Consider the following 24,828-nt stretch of genomic DNA (forward strand, 5'->3'; position numbering starts at 1 on the left):
AAATATAATCAATTGGGCTGACAAACTAAAAAGCTCTTTGTGGCAAAGGAAACCAACAAAATAAAAAGGCAACCTACTGAATCAGAGAAAATATTTGCAAATCATATATCTGATAAAGGGTTAATACCCAAAATATATAAAGAACTCCTACAGCTCAATAACAAAATCCAAACATTCTGATTAAAAAATGGGCAGAGGATCTGAGTAGACATTTTTCCAAAGAAGGCATACAGATGACCAGCAGATGCATGAAAATATGCTCAGGATCACTCATCATCAGGGACATGGAAATCAAAGCCATAATGAGATAATACTTTACACCTATTAGAATGGCTATTATCAAAAGGACAAAAAATAACAAGCTTTGGCTAGGGTGTGGAGAAAAAAGAACCCTTGTGCACTGTTGGTGGGAATGTAAATTGATGGAGTCACTATGAAAAATAGTATGGAGGTTCCCCCAAAATTAAAAACAGAACTATCATATGATTCATCAATTCCATTTTTGGGTATTTATAAGAAGGAAACAAAATTACTATCTTGAAGAGATATCTGCACCCATCCATGTTCACTGCAACATTATTTACAATAGCCAAGACATGGGAACAATCTCAGTTTCCACCAATGGATGAATGGCCAAAGAAAATGTGGTATATATACACAATGGAATATTATTCAGCCATAAAAGGAAGAAAATTCTGCCATTTGTAATAACATGGATGGACCTTTGAGGTCATGAAGTCAGTCAAACAGAGAAAGAAAATACTGTATGATTTAACTTACATATGGAATCTAAAAAAAAGTTGAACTCATAGATATGGAGAAGAGATTATTGGTTGACAGAGGTGGGGGGGATCCCCATGGGTGAAGGTGGTCTAAAGGTATAAACTTGTAGTTATAAGTAAATCCTGGGGATGCTATGTACAGCATGATGACTATATTTCACAAAACTGTATTGTATATTTGAAAGTTGCTAAGAGAGTAGATCTTAAAAATTCTCATCACAAGAAATATAATTTGTAACTATGTGTGGTGATGGATGTTAACTAAACTTATTGTGGTAGTCACTTTGCAATATATACATAGATCAAATCATTATGTTGTACACCTAAAGTAATACAATGTTATATGTCAATAATATCTCAATAAAAAATAAAATAGTGCAATGTAAAATAAAATAAGGGGATGAGCTGAATAGGTGATGAGGATTAAAGAGTGTACTTGTGATGAACACAGGGTGACATATGGAAGTATTTAATTACTATATCGTACACCTGAAACTAATTTAACATTGTATGTTAACTAACTGGGATTAAAATAAAAACTTAAAAAATAAAAAAAAGGGGGGGGAATAAAAGTCAGTTTCTCAACTAAAGTCTGAATGAAAATAAAATTAGCCCTAACTCCCACTAAAGTAAAATAAAATATAATTTAAAAAAAAAAATTTTTTTAATGTTTGTTTATTTTTGAGACAGAGAGAGACAGAGCATGAACGGGGGAGGGTCAGAGAGAGAGGGAGACACAGAACCTGAAACAGGCTCCAGGCTCTGAGCTGTCAGCACAGAGCCCGATGTGGGGCTCGAACTCATGGACCATGAGATCATGACCTGAGCCAAAGTTGGACGCTTAACCGACTGAGCCACCCAGGCACCCCAAATACAATACAATTTTAAAAATAACAAAATAAATTCTATTTATAATCATTTGGGACCACCTGGCAATACTAGTCAAGTGCAGGATTATGGAAAAGTGAAGGTATTAGATGGACACAGGGTTCAGATTTGAATAAATGTCTCCAGATATTTAAATATTTTGTTTCTGTGAATTTTTTATTTACAAATACATACCTCATACTTTCCCCCATTTCTTTTTTGCCATTTTCCTTATTTTAAATACAAATACTTTCTTCATATATACATACATGTGTATATATATGTATACATATGCTTGTTTTGTTTTGAAACCATTCTGACAATCATAATCATTGTATCTAGAGAGATACCATGGCCCACCAATGATAGAAGTTTTATGGAAATGTAATCTCTTCCTAGGATTCATCAGAAACTGTACATCTCTGGCTTGAACATGCTATACTCAGAGGTATGGTACCATTTTTCCTTCTATTATAGAAATCCTTTCAGAACATATGTCATTCATCCTTATATTCTGGAACTGCCTGGCACAAAGGAGCTGTTTAATAAATGTTGACTAAACAGATGATTGAATATCCAAAACTTTTCCTCTCAGCATTATGATCTAATCCATGTTGGGGAATCAGAACAACTTTGACCTTCATCATATGCTCAAATAATTCCTTACATTTAGGGTGAAAACAAACAAAACCCACTTACTAAAAGTGAGGATGATTTTTTTACGTGATGGATTAGGTACTTCAAAAATTGGATTGCATCTGAGTATGCTGACCAGGACCAAAATAACTCCAAGGCACATGAAAAGGTGTTAAATATTAATGTACACAAAGGAACTTTCCAGGGAAACTTGCCTGTTCAAACTCCTCCATGTCTACTTCTCCATCTCCGTTCAAATCAAACATCTTGAAGGCAATTTCAAAATTTCTCTGAGGAGCTGCAGGGAGTAAGGAAGGAAAGAATGGGAAGGGAAGGAGGAGGACAGAAGGGGGGGAAATATTTAGAAGGCATTAACTAAAAACAAAAAATCATTCCTTTAAGAAAAACAGAGTTAAACATTAAAATTTATTTATTTATTTATTTATTTATCTATCTATCTATCTATCTATCTATCTATCTATCTATCTATCTATTTATTTACTGAGAGACAGAGAGAGCATGAGCAAGGAAGAGGGGCAGAGGGAGGAGAGAAAATCTTAAGCAGGCTCCACGCTCACACAGAGCCTGATGTGGGGCTCAATCCTCCAACCCTGGGATCATGAGCTGAGCCAAAATCAAGAGTCCATAGGGCATCTGGGTGGCTCAGTCTGTTTAGCATCTGACTTCGGCTCAGGTCATGGTCTCATAGTTCACGGGTTTGAAGCACAGAGCATACTTCAGATCCTCTGTCTCCCTCTGTCTGCTCCTCCCTTGTTCTCTCTCTCTAAAAAATAAAATAAACATTAAAAAAAAAAAAAAAGGAGCCAGATGCTCAACTGACTGAGCAGGCGCCCCAAACACTAAATGTAATATCAGGTGTAATATCAGAATGCCACCATATTTATCCAGATCAATCTTGTAGCGATACTCCTTAAAATCAAAAGAGAAATTTTACTATGGCCAGTAAAGATAGCGCTTGTCTCTTTGTGTTTCAACACCAATCTAAATGCTTCAGCTTTGCTTTCTTAGAAACCATCCTCTTAACTGTGTAATATTAATGTTGTGCTGTTACTTAAATGTAGCATTATTTATCTGGGCATGAACGTCTGCTTGGGGTGAGACATATTGTGGCAAAGTAAGAGGTTGAAACTCTAAGTCTTTGTCTTGCCTTTTTAAAGCCAGCTAGACTTCTAGTTTGTTCTTTCTAGTCTCTCCATTGTAAGTGCAATCGCGAGTTCAGTGGATGTCATTCAGCCATCAGGTTATTTTCTATACTACTTTGCTCATTATCACTATAGCTCTGAGGTAAGGACGAAAAGCATACTGGTATCTACTCAGCCTCCTATTTCAACCACGTCAGCTGGGTATACAAATTACTGAGCAAAGTATATGGAAATGGTAAAATAAAGCTGAAGTTTAAAAAACAAAATGAAAAATGCAAAGCTTGAGAAGATGGCGTATGTAGTTTTTCCCCTTAGGTGAATGGCAAAAGCTCTTGAAGACTTTTTAGTATTCCTAGATCAAGAAATATAATATAAATATAATTAATACACTTGTGCATTAGAATAAAATGTAATGTCCCTCCTTCCTTACCACACTAAATGTTCTGGTAAAGAAAACAAAGCTGTTTACTTCCTTCCTTTGGTACTTCAAATTTATATAAATGTAGAGAATAAACCAAAATAAAATATCCTATATATCCTAATACTATTGAATTAAATTTTCAGTTAATACAATTTTTATTAAAAATTTTAAAGATTATGGGTGCCTGGTTGGCTCAGTCAGTTAAGCATCCGACTTTGACTCAGGTCATGATCTCACAGTTTGTGAGTTTGAGCCCCATGTTGGGCTCTGTGTGGACAACTCAGAGCCTGGAGACTGCTTTGGGTTCTGATCTTCCTCTCTCTCTGCCCCTGCCCCACTCACGTTCTGTCTCTCTCTCTCTCTCAAAAATAAATTTAAAAAATAAACCTTAAAAAAATAAAAAAAATTAAAGATTATAGGAAACAAAAAAGCAAAAAGGGGGCTTAGTACATTATGCATAGTTACAGAGAATCCATATTTCCACGTTACTCATGAATTTGTCAATCATAACACCTTATAGGGTTAAATTCCACTTTCAGCTAGCTAGCCAGCTAGGCTGGTGAGCTCTTGGGTTGTAGGTTGCCTGGGCGAATCATGTGCCTGTCAGCTTCCCACTGCTTGCCTCACTTGATAGTGGCTTCCAACAGGCTTATTCTTCTCTAGGCCACAAATACAACTGTTACAAAGGATACAGCCAGGGGAGTTAGATTTTTGTATACTTGCTGTCACTTCTTAAGTTTCTCCTACTTGTCTGGAGACACCTGGGTGGCTCAGTCAGTTGAACATCTGACTCCTGATTTCGGCTCAGGTTATGATCTCATGGTTTGTGAGACTGAGCCCTGCGTTGGAGCCTGCTTGGGATTCTCTCTCTATGCCCCTCTCCAGCTCATGATCATTCTCTCTCAAAATAAATAAACATTAAAAAAAAATTAAAAACTTTCTTACTTGATGTTGTCTTTTACTGAAGAGTTACTACTATGTGCCAAGCCTTGAGCTTGATAATTTAAAGATGTTGATTATCTGATTTAGTACACTCAACTCTGAAAGTTTTAATTTTCTTTTTATTAAAAATGTTATTTATTTTGAGTGAGTGAGAGAGAGAGAGAGAGAGAGAGAGAGAATCTCAAGCAGGATCCACACTGTCAACACAGAGCCCAACACAGGGCTCTGTCTCACAAACTGTGACATCATCACCTGAGCCAAAATCAAGAGTCAGATGCTTAACTGACTGAGCCACCCAGACGCTCCTGATTTTTTTTTCAACAGGGTAGACAATTGGGGCTCACTAAATGACAAGCCCCAAATTACACAGCTAATATGTGGCAGAACTGGTAAGTGAACCTAGGTCAACACTGACTCCAAAGCCCATAAACTTTTTCATTATGCTCCATGGCCTCCAACAGGGAGAGAGAGGGTCTTAACAATAATAAACACATACTCTATTTTGATATGTTTTAACCTAGACACAAAACAACAAAACATGACTCACTGATTATGTCAGTCTCTACAATAGCTGAGTTCCAAGTTCTTCATTTCAAGGACATACCATCAGAGAAACGTTGCATATGCCTTGCTTATACTTTAGACTTGGCTGCACTAATTGGAAATCCACAGGTAACATTAGATTCTCAGACAGCTTTGTCACATGTTTGAAAAAATCATGAATATGAATTGCTTTAGGCAGTAATGCATTCTCCTATCCTCCCCCCCTCATTCAAATACATCATTTGCCTATTCCTTGTAGATACCTGAGATTGTAACAACCACAGACAGCATAAAGCTGCTGAGAGTTTTAAGGCGGGGGCTGGGGGCGGGGGGGGGGGGGGGTGACACCATCAAACAGACGTTTATAAAGGATTTCTCTGGCTACAATGTGAATTGAAGGATGAGTTGGAAAACAAGAACCAGCTTCGGAGAAGACCGAGGAAGCTCTTGTAAATGCTGAAAATGTGAACTGGGGTGACTGCAGCGGTAATGGAGAGGAAGAAACAGATCTGAAATAAGGAGGTGGGATTACACAATTTAATGATTAATTAGCTGTGAAGAATAGACAGTAAAAAAGGCTGACAGCTTGACTGCCTCAGGCTAGCTTGCATACCATTAACCAAAAGATAAAACAGATGTAAAAGGTTCTGAGAAATAAAAGGAATTCTTTTCAGACCTGCTGAATTCAAGGGGTCTGCAGCCTATTCAGAGGAAAACACCGGGCAACTGGAAGCCAATATTTAAGGTAAAAGGAAGGAGAAAGGAAGCAGTGACAGAGGAGGTGGCATCAGGAAGAAATTAGTCCAAATGAACAGAAATGGGGAAAAATCTGGCAAAAGCCAGTCAGTACGTTGAAGCAAAGCTCAACAATTAAAGCAGCATTCCCATTCCCTATCTCCACTCATTACAGAGAGGACACAGAGTGCTTACAATTTTAGCTTTATCATAATATTTTATTCTTATGTCCTGTGAGTTTTGTGAAGGCACAGTCATCATTTAAACTACTGAATGAGTTATTTCAGCACACCATAGTTAATATATCCTCTTACAATTATGGTCATTTTACCAAAGCACACCCTGTACTTCTTTTCATTATTTTTAATTTTTTAATTTTTCATTTTGAGAGAGAGCGAGAGAGCGAGAGAGCGAGAGAGCGAGCGAGCACAAGTGGGGAAGGGGCAGAGGGAGAGGGAGGAAGAGAATCTCAAGCAGGCTCCATGCTCATTGTGGCCCAATGTGGGACTCAATCCCATGACCCTGGGATCATGACCTGAACAGAAATCAAGAGTCTGACACTCAACCGACTGAGCCACTCAGGCGCCTTACCCTGTACTTCTTGAGGTTTCTGTATCTTTTGATTCTGCTTACTTTCAAATAGAGTATTTGCTTATGTGGAGCTACTCAGAGTGTTTATTAAAGTGCATGCACTGATACTACTCTAGAGGCTGTGCTTCTAGTGCACTGGTCATGATAAGGCAAGTCAGGGCAGCAGCCTTGCACACTCTCGGGCCTTACCAGTCTATCAGGAAAGGTCCTTCCAGGAGTGGTTCTCTCAGCCTATTCAATCTTCATCTGCTGATCATATCAAAGCATTTAAGACAAACAAGCAAATACCCATGTGCTTTTAAGTGAAACATGCTACCCGGGAATATGCTATTAGGCAACTCTTGTACTTCCCTGTCTCCCTTTAAATGTAGGCTTCAGAGTATTTTTTTTTTTTTAATCTAGCTGCTCTGGAAAGTTTTAAGGTGTCCAGGGTTTCTGCTAACTCATAACCTGTTTCATAGAAAGGTACTGAGAGAGGAATTCTTTTGAATCCCAGGCTATTTACAGAGTGAACAGTGAAGCTTTCTCCCACTGTGTTATCAACATAATCTACTTTTAGTACAGTGATTCCCAAAATGATCGTAATATATGTTGGAAGTGATTAAAACAATAAGATTATATTCAAAGCTCGTTACTCAGAGTTCCATGACAATCTGTGCTATACTAGGAAATGGAGATCCCTTAGGTCTGTTCTAGTTAAGAATCCATGTTTATATTATTCTATCATTAACAACAGTGATAAAATAACGACCCTAGATTGCTCTTGGAGGCACAGATTTTTCTGCTTTGTTTTAGTAACAAAAAAAAAAGCATCTTTTTCTATATATATTAAGTCAAATATTCAGACAGCAGTAACACTAGCTGTCTCAAGACTTTCATGACTGTTCCACTTAGTGTTTTTTTAATAGAAAAGGCACAAGACTAGGCCTCTAATTCTGGTTCTTCCAACAACATGAGTCATTATGCCTTAAATTCTTTTTTGGTAGTACTGACATAATAAACAAAAACATGAATAGGTTAGATTCTTATTTTCTGTTGGTTTGATTCTCCTACTACAGAATTCCTACCAGCAGTATTCTTGTTTTAAAATGACGTTACAGGATAAATGAGGTAATTAATATGCAATATTAGAGAACTCTGAGTTAGAAAAAAAACCTTTAGATTATAATGAGTCTCTGTTTAATGATGAACCTGCCTACTGAATTTGTAAGGATGATCACATAACCTCTGATTATTTCTGAGAGAGAGAGAGAGGTCACCACTTCTGAGGTTCTAACCATTACTGGCCATATTAATTGAGCTTTTCTTCTCAAGCAGAACACAAATCTAATTCTGTGTAGCTCCTATAAACTGTCCTAGTTTAATTTTCTAGAGAGATAAAAAATAGATCTGCTTCCTCATTTATATGATGGTCCTCTGAAAACATAAAAACACATGATCATCTCTCTACTAAGGTTTCTCGGAAATTGCTTTCCAGAACTTTAGCATATAACAGCCCCCCCGCCCCCCTCCCCACTCCCCACCCCAGCTTTGGGGTACTTCAGATGGTCAATGCCTCCCACAAATGCAGTATATCCTAAATGTAGTTAATCCTGGAATGACTTATCCTTTCTAGAAACAATAGGACTGCTTCTTTGCAGACTAACGCACTAGCATTCCTCTTATGTGAAGTGAAGGCTTAGTGTCTTGCTTTCTATATAACATTAGGCTTGGGGAAAGGGGGGGAGAAAAAATCTGTAAGATTTGATTTCAAAATAGTATCCCTCCCTGAATTCTTCTAGTATGATGGTTAGGGTGCAGACTGAAAGTCGTCTTTCTGCCTTTTACAGAGTAGAGGGAAAAGGTTCTCATAGTACATGTTGTAGTTGGACTGAATTTCCTTGGGATGCTTTAGCCTCAGAAGAAGGGTGCTACACAAAATGAAAATATCCTAGGAATTATTTTAAACACACTTAAGCAGCAGCAGATTGATTTTCTTTTCATCAATAATAGTTGCCTTATATAAACTCTGGTTTCATTTCTGAGTCACCATTTTACAGGTAGTAAATATGATAATGTTAGCCTTTTCAGCAGTTTCTAACAGTTTCATGGCATGTGTCACGTTAACCCTATAGCTAATAAAAAGGGCTGCAAATATTTGAAAAATCTAAGACTTACAGAATGACAAAAGAGAAGCACAAAGTCAAGAAGAACGTCTTTTTATAAAGTTACATATTCTACATTTGATTTTTATATACAGTTAACTGGGTATAAAGGCATATTTATGTGAAGCGAGGCATAATGAGAATATGAGTGGCTCAAAAATTTAACTCTTATACCTTCTGCTTCAACTCAGAAGCCCCATAGTTAGGCTTCCCCTCATCTTTGTTTTGTGGAATTCTCTACTGACCAAAATATACACTATTAATCTTGGCACCTGAACTTGATGAAGATGATGAGAACAGCTACAGCATTTGCTCTGAAATCAGGCAAATAACTATTCTTGAAATACAAGATATAGGATGGCAAATTAAAAAAAATCCACATAAGGGGCGCCTGGGTGGCTCAGTCGTTTAAGTGTCTGACTTCAGCTCAGGTCATGATCTCATGGTTCACGAGTTCGAGTCCCACATCAGGCTTTGTGCTGAGAGCTCAGAGCCTGGAGCCTGCTTCAAATTCTGTGTCTCCCTCTCTCTCTGCCCCTCCCCTGCTCATGCTGTCTCTGTCTCTCTCTCTCTCAAAAATAAATAAATGTTAAAAAAATTAAAAAACATCCACATGGACTATAACTGGTTATAGAAGATACTGTGTTATGAAATGAAGTTAAAATCAAGGTATTTTCCTGTTCCTTGTGTCAGAATTACAATTTAAAACATTGTAATGACTTTTGACTATGCTATAAATTTTAGTTCCTTACCATTTAGTGATTTAATATGTTCAAACAAGGGTTATTTATTTATTTATGATTTGAGAGTGAGAGAGAGAGAGTGGGGGGCGGCAAGGGGGGAGGGGAGAGAGACAGACAGAGAGAGAGAGAGAGAGAGAGAGAGAGAGAGAGAATTTTAAGCAGGCTTCATGCTCAGCACAGAGCCCGGTGCAGGGCTCAATCCCATGACGGTGAGGTCACAATCTGAGCCAAAATCAAGTGTCAGATGCTCAACCAACTAAGCCACCGAGGCACCCCAAACAAGGGTAATTTAATTAGACTATTTCCTGAATATGTTTTCTGTGATTGTACAGCTATAGGAGTCCATTAAACAGGAACCAAACTATACAATATGAAATAGTGAATATTCTGCCACTTAAAACACCGTATCATATCATATGCAATTCAAAATGATAAAAACCTTTCATCGCTAACTTTTTGAATACAACATAAAGGAAATTTCTTTAGTGGAGGAAAAAAAGACAATAAGGCAATCTGAAATAGCCAAAGTTCATGGTATGTAAGTCCATCAATCTAGTTCTTCTTCTTAGCCTTGCTGTTTTAACACAGAACAGAAAAAATATTCCCCTGGTGAAATGACAAATGCTAAGGATAAAGAAAAGAGAAATCCTAAGCCATCCAGAAGGAAAACACATTAGTTATCATAAAGAAAGAAGTATTAGGTTGTATCATAATTCTCCACAATACTTGAACACCACAGAATCTTGAGAGAAAACAATTGTAATTGAAGAATTACATACAAGTGAAGTCATCATTTGCCTACATTAGTGACAGAAGATATTCTCAGACATGCAAGAACTTTAAAATTGTGTAACTCATACACCTTACTAACATTACACAAAAAACAGAAGCACAAGTCTTGAGCAAGGGTCAGTAAACTGCCCTCTTGGCTAGCCATTGATTTATGTAGTGTCTATGGCTGCTTTTGAGCTACAGAGGCAGAGTTGAGACCTTAGTAGTTAAGTAGAAGTAGATGCCATGGCTAGCAAGCCTAAAATATTTATCTTGCCCCTTAAGAAAAAGTTGGCAATCGCCGGTTGAAGAAATTCTTCAGCCAACAACAAAGATCCATCAAAATAAAGAAATAAAGACAGGGAAGATGAGATCAATTAGGAAGTGAGCAATAAATTAAGTGAGCAATAAAATCAGTAGAACAGAGTTAAGCTTAAATAATGGTTATTAATACAATAATAATCATGGCATCTGGCATTTATTAAATGTTATTTATTATGTATAGGCACTTTCTATGAATTATTTAATCCTCTCAACCGCTCTGTGACATCGTATTATACCCACCCCCCGTTAAAGAGGAGTAAACTAAGGTACAATGTGTCCAGGGTCGCAGGGCCAGAATTCAAATCCAGACAGCCTACTAGAGCATGCACTCTTGGTTATTCTCCCCAAATATAAAATACATAATAATGAAATATGAGAAGCATCCTTGAAGGAGAAAGTATGTAATGTAAAGTCATTTATAAAGAAATACTGTGGAAGTGTTCCTGGGTGGCTCAGTTGGTTAAGCATTCAACTCTGAATTTTGGCTCAGGTCATGATCTCAGGGTTCATCAGAGTGAGCCCTGTGTTGGGCTGTGCTGACTGCTTGGAGCCTGCTTGGAATTCTCATCCTCTCTCTCTCTCTCAAAATAAGTAAAATAAACTTAAAAAAAAAAGAGAAAGAATGTGGAATAGAAAAAACTACCAGATTATTAAAAAGTAAACTGAGTAGAGAGAAGAAAGTGAAAGGAAGCTAAACGTCTCAGCTTCTAACAGGGGCGACTGGGTGGCTCAGTCGGTCAAGCGTCTGACTTCAGCTCAGGTCATGATCTCAAGGTTTGTGAGTTCAAGCCCTACGTCGGGCTCAGAGCCTGGAGCCTGCTTCAGATTCTGTGTCTCATTCTCTCTCTACCACTCCCCCAGTTCCGCTCTGTCGTCTCTCAAAATCAAATGAATGTAAAAAAAAAAAAAAAAAAAAGAAATGCATGACTTCATCCTGGATTAAAAAAAGTCATGTTGCACCTCTCCCCCAAGAGATGTCCCTACCACCAGTGGAATAGCTGACTGGGTAAGTGAGGCCTCTAGTAAGGAGGAAGAAGGAAATGGGAAGGAAAAGTCCCCTAGAGCCACTCATATGTACACCAGGACTCTCCCTCTCCTCACTTATTTATTGTGTGGTTCCCCATGACCATCCTTCCATCCCAGTGATCACTGCTAAGGCTCACAATGAATAAGATGAAGCCCATCTTCTGCTGTGCAAAATTGACATGGTCCAACCATTTATCACTTCCATGACCAAAGTGACCCAAATGACTCCCTCCTTCATTTCTAACCCTTGAAGAGGCTCCGTCTGACCGAGTCCAGAGAATTATTTTTACAGCGTGCCTCCTCTAAGTACAGGGTGTTGCTACTACATTTTAATTGGGACTGCTAAAACCATCCAAAAGGCACTAACACTCCCAAGAGTTTCTTTCTAGGTCCCTTGGAGATACCTCTGGGGGGTAACCAAAACACTAACTGAGAACAAAAGAAAGAAAAAGGGGAAGGAGGTCTTTTACAATACAAACTGCTATAAAAACTTCAGGAGAAACACAATGCCTAGAGCAAAGGTTTAAAAGAAAACAAAAAACAAAAAACAAAAAAAAAACCCAGCAAGAAAGCTCAGAAACATAAGGTGAGAGAAGACCAAATAAATCACAACAGAGTTAAATGAACTAAACTCCTCTATTAAAAGACAAATGCCGCACTCCCAAGACAAAGGCTCTCAGATTGGATCAAACCATGTTATTTATTAAAAAATGTATCAAAAACAAAATAGTATAGAAAGATAAAAAAAACTTGTTGAAAGTGGAGTATTGAAGTCTCCTAATATTTTTTTTTAACGTTTATTTATTACTGAGAGACAGACAGAGACAGAGCATGAGCATGGGAGGGGCAGAGAGACAGGGAGACACAGAATCTGAAGCAGGCTCCAGGCTCTGAGCTGTCAGCACAGAGCCCAACACAGGGCTTGAACTCACAAACTGAGAGATCATGACCTGAGCTGAAGCTGGAAGCTTAACTGACTGAGCCACCCAGGCTGAAGTCCCCTAATATTAATGTATTGTCAATTACTCCCTTCAGATCTGTTGATATTTGCTTAATATACTTAGGTGTTCTAATGTAGGATGTATGTGTATTTAAAATTGTTATAACCTCTTGATAAATTAACCCCTTTATCATTATACGATGACTTTGTTTCTTGTTCCAGTTTTTGACTTAAAGTTTATTTTGTCTGCTACAAGTATAGCTATCCCTGTTCCCTTCTGGTTTGCATTTGTACAGAATATCTTTCTGTATCCCTGCACTTTGAATCAATGTGTTCCCTTTAGCAGAAGTGAGTTCCTTGTAGGCAGCATATGGTTGGGTCTTGTTTTCTACAAATTTAGCAACTATCTGCCCTTTGTTTGGAGAACTTAACCCACTTATTTAAAGTAATTATTATTATTATTTTAATGTTTACTTATTTTGAGAGAGTGTGTGTGCCCATGACCGGGGAGGGGCAGAAAGAAAGGAAGAGAGAGAGAATCCCAAGCAGGCCATGGCGCTATCAGTGCAGAGCCCCAAGGTGGGGCTCTAACCCATGAACCATGAGATCATGACCTGAGCTGAAATCAAGAATTGCACACTTAACTGACTGAGCCACCCAGGTGCCCCTTAAAGTAATTATTGATTGCTAAGGACTTGGAGTTGCTATCTTCTTGTTTTCTGCATTTTTTTGTAGTTCCTTTGTTGTTTTTTCCTTTCTTGCTGTCTTCCTTTGTGAATTTATGATTTTCTGCAGTGATATACTTTGCTTCTTTATCTTGTGTTATCCACTATAGCTTTTTTTTTTCTTTTGAGAGAGAGGGAGGGAGAGAGAGAGAGAGAGCACACATGCGAGTGGGGCAGAGGGAGAGAGAGGATCTCAAGCAGGTTCCATACCCAGCATGGAGCAGGACACGGGGCTTGACCCTGGGATCATGACCTGAGCTGAAATCAAAAGTCAGACACTCAACTGACTGAACCACCCAAGTGCCCCTTCTTTTGTGGTCACCATGAAACATAATTGAAACATCTTACAGACATAACAGTCTTTTTTTTTTTTAAGTAGGCTTCATGCTTAGCGCGGAGCCCAACGCAGGGCTTAAACTCATGATCCTGAGATCAAGACCTGAGCTGAGCTGAACCAACTGAGCCACCCAGCCACCTCAATAGTCTATTTTTTAAATTAATTACTTAATCTATCTATCTATCTATCTATCTATCTACCTACCTACCTACCTACCTACCTATATATCTATCTTTCTTTCTTTGAGAGAGGGGGAGAGAGAGCACATGCAAACATGTGTGGGGGGGTGGGCAAAGGAACAGGGAGAGAGAGAATCTAAGCAGGCTCCATGCCCAATGTAGAGCATGAGGTGGGGCTTGATCTCACAACCCTGAGAGCATGATCTGAGCTGAAATCAAGAGTTGGATGCTTAACCGACTAAGCCACCCAGGTACCCCTAGACAGTCTACTTCGAAATGATAACTTAATTTCAAATACATACAAAATTTGTACCCTTCCCTCTCAACATTTTGTTTTTGATGTCACAATATGCATCTTTTTATATTGTATATGCATTATGTGTGTGTATAAATTATTGTTGTTATAGCTAATTTTAATACTTTTGTCCTTTAACCTTTATACTAGAGTTGAGTGGTTAACACATCACCATATTACTGTATTAGAGTAGTCTGAATCTAACTATAGACTTACCTTTACCAGTGTTTTCTGTATTTTCATGTTACTAGTGTCTTTTTATTTAAACATGGAGAACTTTCAACATTTCTTATAAGGTATGTCCAGTGGTAAAGAAGTTCTTCAGCTTTTGTTTGTTATGGAACATACTTATTTATCTCACCTTCATTTTTTGGAGGGTAAATTTGCTGGGTAAAGTATTCTTGGTTGGCTTTTTTCTTTCAGTCCTCTGAATATATTACTCCATTCTCTCCTGGCCTGCAAGGTTCCTGCCGAGAATTCAGCTGATAGCCTTATAGGGGATCCCTTGTATGAAAAATTTGTTTTCTCTTGCTACTTTAAACATTCTATCTCTGTCTGTGATTTTAGGCAGTTTTATTATAATGTGTTTTGGAGAAGATCATTTTGGATTGAAATTTTGTGGTGGCCTATTAGCTTCATGAACTTGAACGTCCAAATCCCTCTCCAGGTTTGGGAAGGTCTCAGTCATTATTTAAGCTTTCTACCCCCTTTTCTCCTTCTCTTCTCCTTCTAGGACTCCAACGATAAGTAGATTATTTCTCTTCATGGTGTCCCATAGGTCCAGTAGGTTTTCTTCATTTCTTTTCATTCTTTTTTCTTTTTGTTCCTCTACTGGATACTTTCAAACAATGTCTTTGAGCTCACTGATTCTTCTGCTTGGTCCAGTCTGCTGGAGCTCTTCTTCAGTTCAGCCATCATATTCTTAAGCTCCCAAATTTGTTTGGTTCTTTATGTTTTATATCATTGTGTTCTTTTCTGTGTTCTCTTATAGCTCTCTGAAGATATTTATTTATTTTAATTTTTTTTAATGTTTATTTTTTTTGAGAGAGAGAGAGAGAGAGACAGAGCATGAGCAAAGGAGGGGCAGACACAGAATCAGAAGCAGGCTCCAGGCTCTGAGCTGTCAGCACGGGACCTGATGCGGGGCTCGAACTCACAAACTGTGAGGTCATGACCTGAGCCGAAGTCGGACACTCAACTGACTGAGCCACCCAGGTGCCCCTCTGAAGATATTTAGAACATCAATTATGTTGAATTCTTTGTTAGATAATTCCTGTGTCTTCATTTCTTTGTGGTCAGTTACTGGAATTTTTCTTTGGTGAAGTCATGTTTTGGTGCTTTTTCTTGATTCCTATTGTGCAGGTGTCTGTGCATTTGGACAAACAGTTATCTTTTCCACTTTAAGAACTGACTTGTGTAAAGGAAGACCTTTGCTGAGGGTGGGGCACACATCCTGGTGGGGAAGGGTGCCAAGTGCAGGGGTGTATAGTGGCTCTGGGTCCAGATGTGGTGGTGACTCATTGGCTCAGGATGCTGGGGTCTACAGTATTGACGATTGCATAATCCTTTGCAAGAATTGCAGCGGATCTGCTGAGGCTGTAATGGTTGTTGGTGTCCTTGGGCAGCACCTCTAGATCTAGCAGGTAGGAACCAGGGCAGGCAGTGGTAGCAGCTGGAATGACAGTGGGCACACACTCAGCTATAGGAGCCAGCTGCAGAGGCCTGTAGTGGCAGGGGCCAGCTACAAACTCACACATAGTGGTGGGGCTAAGGCAAGCAACAAAGGCCAGGACCAAGTGGCAGTTATTGTGGCCCTGGCTGTTACACTGCACTACTGTGGCTGCTGGGTCTTGTCACAGGTGCAACAGCAGTGGAAATGAATGTCTTGAGTCAACTCATGGGCATGCAGGCACACAGGTGGAGGGATTAGCTGCAGGTGAGCCCAGTGGTACAGGACAGTGACAGGAGACAGGGCCAGGTCCAGGTCCAGGACCACAAATAGCTGTGGAAACCTTGGCTACTGGCATGTACTCTCATGGCTACAGGATCTTGCCACAGGTGCAGACACAACAATGGAGGCAGGTGAAGGGCATCAGACCAGCAGTATGCAACAGCACAGCTAGAGGGATTAGCCTTGAGTGCATGCAGTGGTGGGGATTAGCTGGAGGGGTCTAGGCTGGAGTATATGTGCAGCCTCAGAGGCTTGGGCTGACTGCTAGTGTGGGTCCCAGGCTCCAGTGGAGAATGGGGTGGGAAGGGTAGTTGGCATCAATGAATACGAATATTTTGGGGGCAAAAACCAGTGAAATCTGCAGGAAGTATGTGGTAGCTGTGTTGGCCATTGGTACCTTCATTGGTGAAAGCTGCTGGGGTCTTCTACAGAGCAGATGGCTGGGAATCCCAGTCACTCCATGTCTGGTAGTGATATCCCTGCTTTTCTTCCTCATTTCTAGTCAATTCTCTACATCTCCTTTTTGCTGGTCTCTGGGTGGGGTGAAACTGAAGCAAGTCCTTTGTATAGTGACCTGAAAGGCTGAGGAAGCTGACTGGTCATTTCAGTCTTCCGTTTTCAGCGAGGGGAATTCTGTATAGATATGGAGTTCCCTCTTGGTGCTGAGCAGTGCTGGCTTGGGGGATGGGATGGCAGAGGCAAATGGAGATGTTTATCCTTCCTTTTGTGTGATTATTCACAAATTATTTGTTTCACTGTGTTAGTGACGTTTCTTAAGTGGACTCCAGAGCTCTCCCAGAGCCACTTCTGTTTGTGGATAGCTATCTAATTGTTGATCTTTATTGGGAGGGACGGAGGCTGGGTTCTCCTGTTTCCTTGTCTTTGCAACATCACTAAGTGGGGCCCTCCTCTGGTGAATCCATTTCTGGATCTCTATTCTTCTTTAGAGAAGTTTCTGGGATTTCAACATCAGGTCATATTCTTATCTTTAAGAATCTTATTATACTGCTACCACATCCACTGTATGAAGCTCATCATTTAGGAAATCTTACAGACCTACAAATATCTTGAAAGTATTTCTAGAGCTATTACGGGAACTTATAGGTCATTTATGATTTAGTGTGAATTCATTTAATCTGAAGACTTAATTTTTTTTTAAGTTTATTTATCTTTCCTAGTAATCTCTACAACCAACATGGGGCTCGAACCCCATGATCTTGACCTCAAGATCAAAAGTTGCATGCTCCTCTGACTGCGACAGCCAGGCACCCAAGATTTAATTTTTAATTTTAATTTTTTTTAAGTTTATTTATTTACTTTGAGAGAGAGAGAGAGAGCAAGGGAGGGACAGAGAGAGAGACAGACAGAGAGAGAGAGAGAAAGAGAACCCTAAGCATGGGGCTCTATCTCACAAAACGTGAGATCATGACCTGAGCCAAAATCAAGAGTCAGACACTCAACTGACCAAGCCACCCAGGTACCCCTAATTTTTTAAAACTTAAATTTGTTGTATTGTGAGAAAGGCAATTGTGTCTTTTGGAATGATGGTTGAGGAGAGACAAATACAGATATTCCTCTGATAGCTTAGCACAAAGCTAGCTTTGTAGATTTGAATTAGCTCAGTGAAAGAAGAGGCTGATATCACCCATGGAGTGGAAGCCCCCTCTTTCTTTTTTTTTTTTTTTAATTTTATTTTTTTCAACGTTTATTTATTTCTGGGACAGAGAGAGACAGAGCATGAACGGGGGAGGGCCAGACAGAGAGGGAGACACAGAATCTGAAACAGGCTCCAGGCTCTGAGCCATCAGCCCAGAGCCTGACGCGGGGCTCGAACTCCCGGACCGCGAGATCGTGACCTGGCTGAAGTCGGACGCTTAACCGACTGCGCCACCCAGGCGCCCCGAAAGCCCCCTCTTTCTAACAAGACCACTTTGTCAACCAGGATGCTCTTATTGTTACACAACAACCTGGATGTTCCCTGCCTCCCATCCCTGTAATTACAGAGAGTTATGGGGGCAGTATCTTTTTCCTAGAGCCCTTTTCATGATATGTTTCAGCAGTGTCCGGTCTAACAAAGCACATTTTTCTGCTAAATGGTATAAAGATGGGGACTGGGTAATTTTGCTGCTTTTCTGCCTGTGGGTTGCTCCACTATTTTAGATTCCATTTAGACTACATAGTACCAGTAGTATTTATGTCGGTGTTCCTTTTGTATAACAAAGGGGAAAAGTAATTCTTTTTGGATGAAGAATTTCCTAGAAGGCAGAGAATTTAGTCTACTTTGACACTGAAGACCAAGTCTTTTCCCTTCAACTTGTCTTGGTATAGATCTAAAGGCTTCCTTCCACCTGTGGAAAGAACTCAGGAAAGAAGGAAGCCCTATGTGTCTAACTGCTTATGTTCCACTAGTGGAAAACCTAGAGAGCCAAGCATAAATCAGATTTAAGAGCAGGGTTACTCCTAGAAAAGGCCAGGAAAGGATCTCCTGATGAATTTTGCAGAAAACAAGAAGACAGATGATCCCATCTGTGAGAACAATGGTGTTAAGATAAAACAATGATCTGCTTTGAAGACTTTCTCCTCTGGGTGCTAAAACAAGCTGAATCAACAAGATCATTATGGCTCCTGTACTGAGAATGGGCTGTAGAGAAGCAAGTGTGAAAAAAGGATGACTAGTTAGGAGGGTACTAAAATAATCGAAGAGACATGAGAGGACAGGGAAAAATGGTGGGATTCTGGATTATTTCAAAGTAGAGCTGACAGGATTTGCCACAGATCAGAAATACAAATATTCAGACTATTTTTCAAATACACATGCAGACACACACACATATTTTTTCTCTTTTCCCAAAATGGAATCATGCAATATATATATTTTGACTCATCAATATCTTGTGAACATTTTTCTATGCTAATAAATCTCTGTATTACATACATAATATTAAGTGCTATACTGAACTTCATTGCATAGATTTATTGTAATGTGTTCAGCCATCTGTTTGATATATGAGTTCTTTTCAATGTATTTTTGACCATCAACATCATTATACACATGATCATTTTATTAGTCTAACTTATAGAAATGAAATTGCTAAGCTAACGGGTTAGCACTTCTGAAAGTGTTTGATAAACACTGTCAAGATTATGAAAAGGCATGCCAATAATTTATGCTCTTATATATATAGTCAATTACATTTAAGTGTCAGTCCAGTAGTTAATTTTCATGTGCAAATGGATATTCAAAACGGTACACTATGATTTTGGTAGTCATATGAGAGTAGGAACAACTAATTGTTCCCTTCAAGAGAACATAACCAACCCTAATTTTTACCCCAGTTTCTCAGAGCTCTAAAGGACTTCACCTTTGAGAGTGATTTCAGTTTAGGAAAGATTCATTCAACTCATAGAGGACTAAGCCCAAGTCTAAGCTGGTCTAACTGTAAGGCAGAGTGGGGGATAAAACTTCCCCAGATGCAAGGTACAGCCATGATGCCCATGATTTACTGGTCTATAGTCTGTCTCAGGGTAGCCAGGACCCCAAGATACAGGGGGTAGAGGGCAGGGGTAAGGCTGCTATTCCCAATAGCACTTACTGGAAGGATCTAATTAGAAGACCTATGGTTTTACTCTGATAAATTCTGACCATAAAGAAAAACATTTAGAAATGTATAGTCTTAGAACAGACTTAACATTCACATTTAGTTAGTCTGGCTTTTATTTGAAAATCCTCAAACAATGAAAGAAACTACATGGGCTTACCATCATTACATACAGGCTGTACGATGGCTACAAAGAGAGCTCTTTATTTTTATTGCATCTCAGTGTGATTTATTTAATGTCAATTTAAAGGTTTTCTAAAGAATATGGAACACTACATGTCAAGAATCTGCTTTTAAAAAATTCATGGGGGCACCTGGGTGGCTCAGTCAGTTAGGTGGCCGAATTTGGCTCAGGTCATGATCTCACAGTCTGTGAGTTCGAACCCTGCATCGGACCCTGTGCTGACAGCTTAGAGCCTGGAGTCTGCTTTGGATTCTGTGTTTCCCTCTCTCTCTGCCTCTCCCCGCTTGCACTCTCTCTCTCTCTCAAAAATAAACAAACATTAAAAAATTTTTTTTAATTTATAAGATTGTGAAAATCTTCTGAATTCCTTCAGCAAGGTTTCAGCTATACAGACACTTATTCCTTCTAACTACTGCTTTTCTACCATTTGCATTTTTCTAGAAAATACATTTCAGCCCTGATTCTCAAAAAAAAAAAAGATTTATAATTTCACACCTGAAAAAAGAAATAGCTAATGTTTCAAGTTCATAGCTCATAACCTATCTTTGAGCTATATTTCAGCCTCAGTTACTGGATGACCTTCTGAGAGGTGCCAGAAACAGTCTTTCATTTAAATTGCTCTTTATTACACTATTATTTGACAGTTGTGCTAAAGGAAGAGTATTCAATGCCACAGATGTCAAAAAGCTTGGATTCCCCAAGAGTTCCTGGGAGAGATTCTGGAAGGCATGCCAGGGCTTTACCCTTGATTAAGGTCATGTTCTACTTTAGGAATATATTTTCTTCAAATGCATGTTACTATTTTTATGCCCAAATTACATATGCCTGTGTGACAGATCGCCACCCCTATCTTGAAAGATCTTAAAAAATAATAATTTATGGGGGCGCCTGGCTGGCTCAGCATGCAGCTCTTAATCTCGGGGTTGTAAGTTCAAGCTCCATGTTGGGTGTAGAAACTACTTAAAAATAAAATATTAAAAAAATTCATCTGCTTGGCTTTCATTTCATCCTATGTGGTTTTAGTCCACTCCATGTACTCAATAGTAGCCAACGTGAAAGCTTACGCCAAGATGCAACTTACTGCATAGATGCTTAGAATTAGTTGCTTTAATAAATAAGATTGGATATTGGATATTTAATTTACGCTAATTTGAATGACCATCGTTACATGTGACTTGGTTGGGCATTCACCCAAAAGCTATGTGGTTTTTCAGTTTAGTGCTCCCTCCCCCAAATTTTAGCTATTTGAATTAATTTTGTAGATTTCATCATGTATATATTCATAGAGAGTAGCTATTATTTAAAACAGTTTTTTTTTTTTTTTTTTTTTTTTTTTCCAACGTTTATTTATTTTTGGGACAGAGAGAGACAGAGCATGAACGGGGGAGGGGCAGAGAGAGAGGGAGTCACAGAATCGGAAACAGGCTCCAGGCTCTGAGCCATCAGCCCAGAGCCTGAGGCGGGGCTCGAACTCACGGACCGCGAGATCGTGACCTGGCTGAAGTCGGACGCTTAACCGACTGCGCCACCCAGGCGCCCCTATTTAAAACAGTTTTAAATACCAGGCAAGATTGCTGAGGGTACTTGGAACAATATAAAATTTTAGTATGTATACTAAAGTAACTTCACAAAAATTCTTAGCTATTTATTTAGCCAACAAATATATATGGAGTACTTATTGTGTGTCAGATACTGTGTTGAGTATCTTCTCCAGAAGGTGTAATGGTTAAGCAAACCATTCTGTGACAACCTTTCTTGCCTTGATTTCCTTTGTGTACCCTCAAATTCCCCAGCACAACAAATAAGTTTTTCTAAAATTGTTACAGGGAAAGGTGAACAACACATGATGAAGCCTATGTATAACCAAACACTAGCAAGTTGTGGTTTTAGGGAAAGGTCAACTATACAGATAGACAGATACACTTGATTCCAGTCCAACTTCTAAGAGGCAAACAATGTGAAAAAGTGGGGCTCCTGGACCATAAGCAAAGACCTTTAAATATTATCAATTATTAAGGACTGAATTCTTATAGAGCCATCCCAGCCATCAATAGAACAAAAGCAGGACAGGATGGAGCCTGAGGAGAATAGGACAAAAGTTAGAAGAGTTATAAGAGGCTGAAATCTGGGAAAGTTTCTATAATGTTCTAGGGAAGTAAAAGAAAGGCTATAGGGGCGCCTGGGTGGCGCAGTCGGTTAAGCGTCCGACTTCAGCCAGGTCACGATCTCACGGTCCGTGAGTTCGAGCCCCGCGTCAGGCTCTGGGCTGATGGCTCAGAGCCTGGAGCCTGTTTCCGATTCTGTGTCTCCCTCTCTCTCTGGCCCTCCCCCGTTCATGCTCTGTCTCTCTCTGTCCCCAAAATAAATAAACGTTGAAGAAAGGCTATAGTAGAAAGGTAAACTGAGGCCCATTTGACACTGTAATCAAGGATACGGAGATGGATGGGTGGCTGGGTCTACTTAAAAGCGACTCAGAGAAGCCACATCCCAAATAGCCTTTTGTTCAAATATTTTTAGAGGGGTGCTCGGGTGGCTCAGTTGGTTAAGTGTCCAACTGTTGATTTCAGCTCAGGTCATGCTCTCACAGTTTGTGAGATCCAGCCCTCTATTGCGGTTTCTCTCTCAAAAATAAGTAAATAAACTAAAAACAAACAAATATATATACATATACATATACATATATTAATGAATAGTAGTGGTAGGATACAGTTTTAGGTACTTTGGGGATACAAAGCCATATGACATAGTTCCTATTTCAAGATATTATTTAGTGATACTATATCCCTTGTCTAACTTTTATTAATTAGGGATTCTTTTGAATAATAAGCATTTCCTGCAAATGTCTCTGGAGCTATTATGATTCACAATTCAATGTAAAAAAAAAATTTTTTTTTAATTCTAAATGTTTGTTAAAAACAAAAACAACAAAATCCTAATTGAGACATGCTAAGAGAAAGGTAGTTTTGATCTGAAGAATGAAGGGAGAAAAAGAGATAATTTTATAGATGAGGGCATTTTCTAGAAAGCAGAGAACTTAGCCTATTTTGGAATTTTATTTTTCCTGTTCCATGAACTTTTAACCCATTGATAAATGCAGCCTAAGAAAGTGGGAAGCCTTTGAGTTTACCAAATGCTTCCCCCATTAGGCTTTCCTTCCCAAGGTCCTAAGGAGCAGAGAAGTAGAACTGGGAAGGACCTCCTTCTCTTCTCTCTTGGAGAGCCCCTACCTGAACCTCAGGTATCAGAGAGAACGGACTCCCTAGAAAAGTAGCAGAAAGCTTTGAAGGCCAACAACAGCTGTTCAAGAGAGGACAAAGTGTAAGCAGACACAATTCTGGTGGCAGCATCAGACCACTGAGCATACAGAAAATACTCCTGACTACCTCATTCAACACTCTCTTCTTTAGAACACAGCCCTAGCTTGAGAGGAGAGCTACAGACATCATGTGCCCTTAACCAGATTTCTATAACATTTTAAGACAATATTAGAATTTTATTAGAATTTTTAAAAAGTGAAAGTAGATCAATTCAAATAAAACACAAGTATGAAAAGGCTAGTAAGAACTGGTTTCCTTGGAGGGTATAATTATGAAATCTTCCCCAAGATGCAGTCAAAATATATTTAGATCTTATTTTTGTTATAAGCCACAATTTGCTTCTTTAGTCTCTGTTCTTCTCTTAGCCTATGAACCCTCAGAAGGAATCTCAAGCTACTGTTCCCCAAATACATACTTCCTTTAGCATATAAAGAAAACATTTTAATCTTCCAGTATAATCATATGTAGGTCTGAGAGACTTAAACACAAACACGACTTATTTCTTGTTCATCTGAACTAAAATTCTTATGTGGTCGTTGATATAAAAGTGTAAATGCTTCAACTTTCTCCAAGAGTGGGGTTACCGAAACCTCAGAGTGCTCTCAGATACATCTGGCTCAAAATGAAGTGAACATCATAAATATTTGATACATTTAAAAGCATTGTTTTATTGTTTTGATAAAGCTACATTATAAAATCAACAAATTAACCTTAAGAACAGGTAATGTCAGAGAAAGAAGTTGTTGGTAAGTAACACAATGAGATCCTTTTGGCTGTAGAACATGCAAAAAGAATATTTTTAAAATTCTAAGCACCTTTTACAGGCAAAAATAGCACTGAATTCAGCCTTTCATCTGCTTCGTCTTACTCCTCATGATGTCAACTTAGCAATGGTAGATAATCCAAGAAATAAAAAACTTAGGCAGATTAATAGCTAAACCAAATTTTCTCTGTAACTTCCCCAACTCTGATGTCCCAATAAAAAAGATTTGTAGCTGCCTTAAATGTGTTGATAGATCTCAGAATGCTGCCTTGCTCATATTTTTCAACAGATCACTCAAGCTGAAAAACATTTTCATCTGTAACTAACGAAACATTTTCATTAGACAGAATGGCACTGATCAGCACCATGATCTCCAAGTCACATACACTTTATGATCAGCTCCTGAGTTTGCACGGCAAGAGAAATAAAATATCATAAACTTTCACTTGAATGCTGATGTAATTTCTCAAAAATCTGTGAGAATTGTGGGTCACAATAAGAATGTGGTTAAACTGTCAGTATGTCAAACCCTGCTACAGTGAAACTCACTTAATTCAATTTCTCCACTGATTCCTCAAAATCTAAAGAGGGAATCAAAATCAGAACACACTGAATGATGCCTGAATTTCATTAGGTCAGGTCCTATGCACTGAACATGCCGTAACATTTTTTGCTTCTGCTTTTTCTGCTGACTTTTCAAAGATTAATAGTAAAAAGTAAGGAAGATGCTTAATAATCAACTTTTATAATTGTTTTACTATTGCTTCCTTAAGCTATCTAGAGTTGTTTTCATGTTATTAGGCAACAGCACTAATAACTTTAGTTAGAACACATATGGAGACAAAGAGCA

The 24,828-nt window shown here is 38.9% G+C and overlaps 1 protein-coding gene across 9 annotated transcripts in view; it reads right to left on the bottom strand.

The window, feature by feature from the left end:
* Positions 1 to 24,828, bottom strand: part of MICU1 (mitochondrial calcium uptake 1) — a 254,403-nt gene that overhangs the window by 84,911 nt on the left and 144,664 nt on the right. For all 9 annotated transcript variants that reach the window (XM_043596599.1, XM_043596597.1, XM_043596596.1 and 6 more), the window contains one exon: positions 2,501 to 2,583. In XM_043596599.1, the coding sequence (XP_043452534.1) occupies positions 2,501 to 2,583 (83 nt within the window). The remainder of the gene's footprint in view (positions 1 to 2,500; positions 2,584 to 24,828) is intronic.

The sequence above is a fragment of the Prionailurus bengalensis genome, chromosome D2, assembly GCF_016509475.1.
Source record: "Prionailurus bengalensis isolate Pbe53 chromosome D2, Fcat_Pben_1.1_paternal_pri, whole genome shotgun sequence".
In the NCBI taxonomy this organism is placed as follows: Eukaryota; Metazoa; Chordata; class Mammalia; order Carnivora; family Felidae; genus Prionailurus; species Prionailurus bengalensis.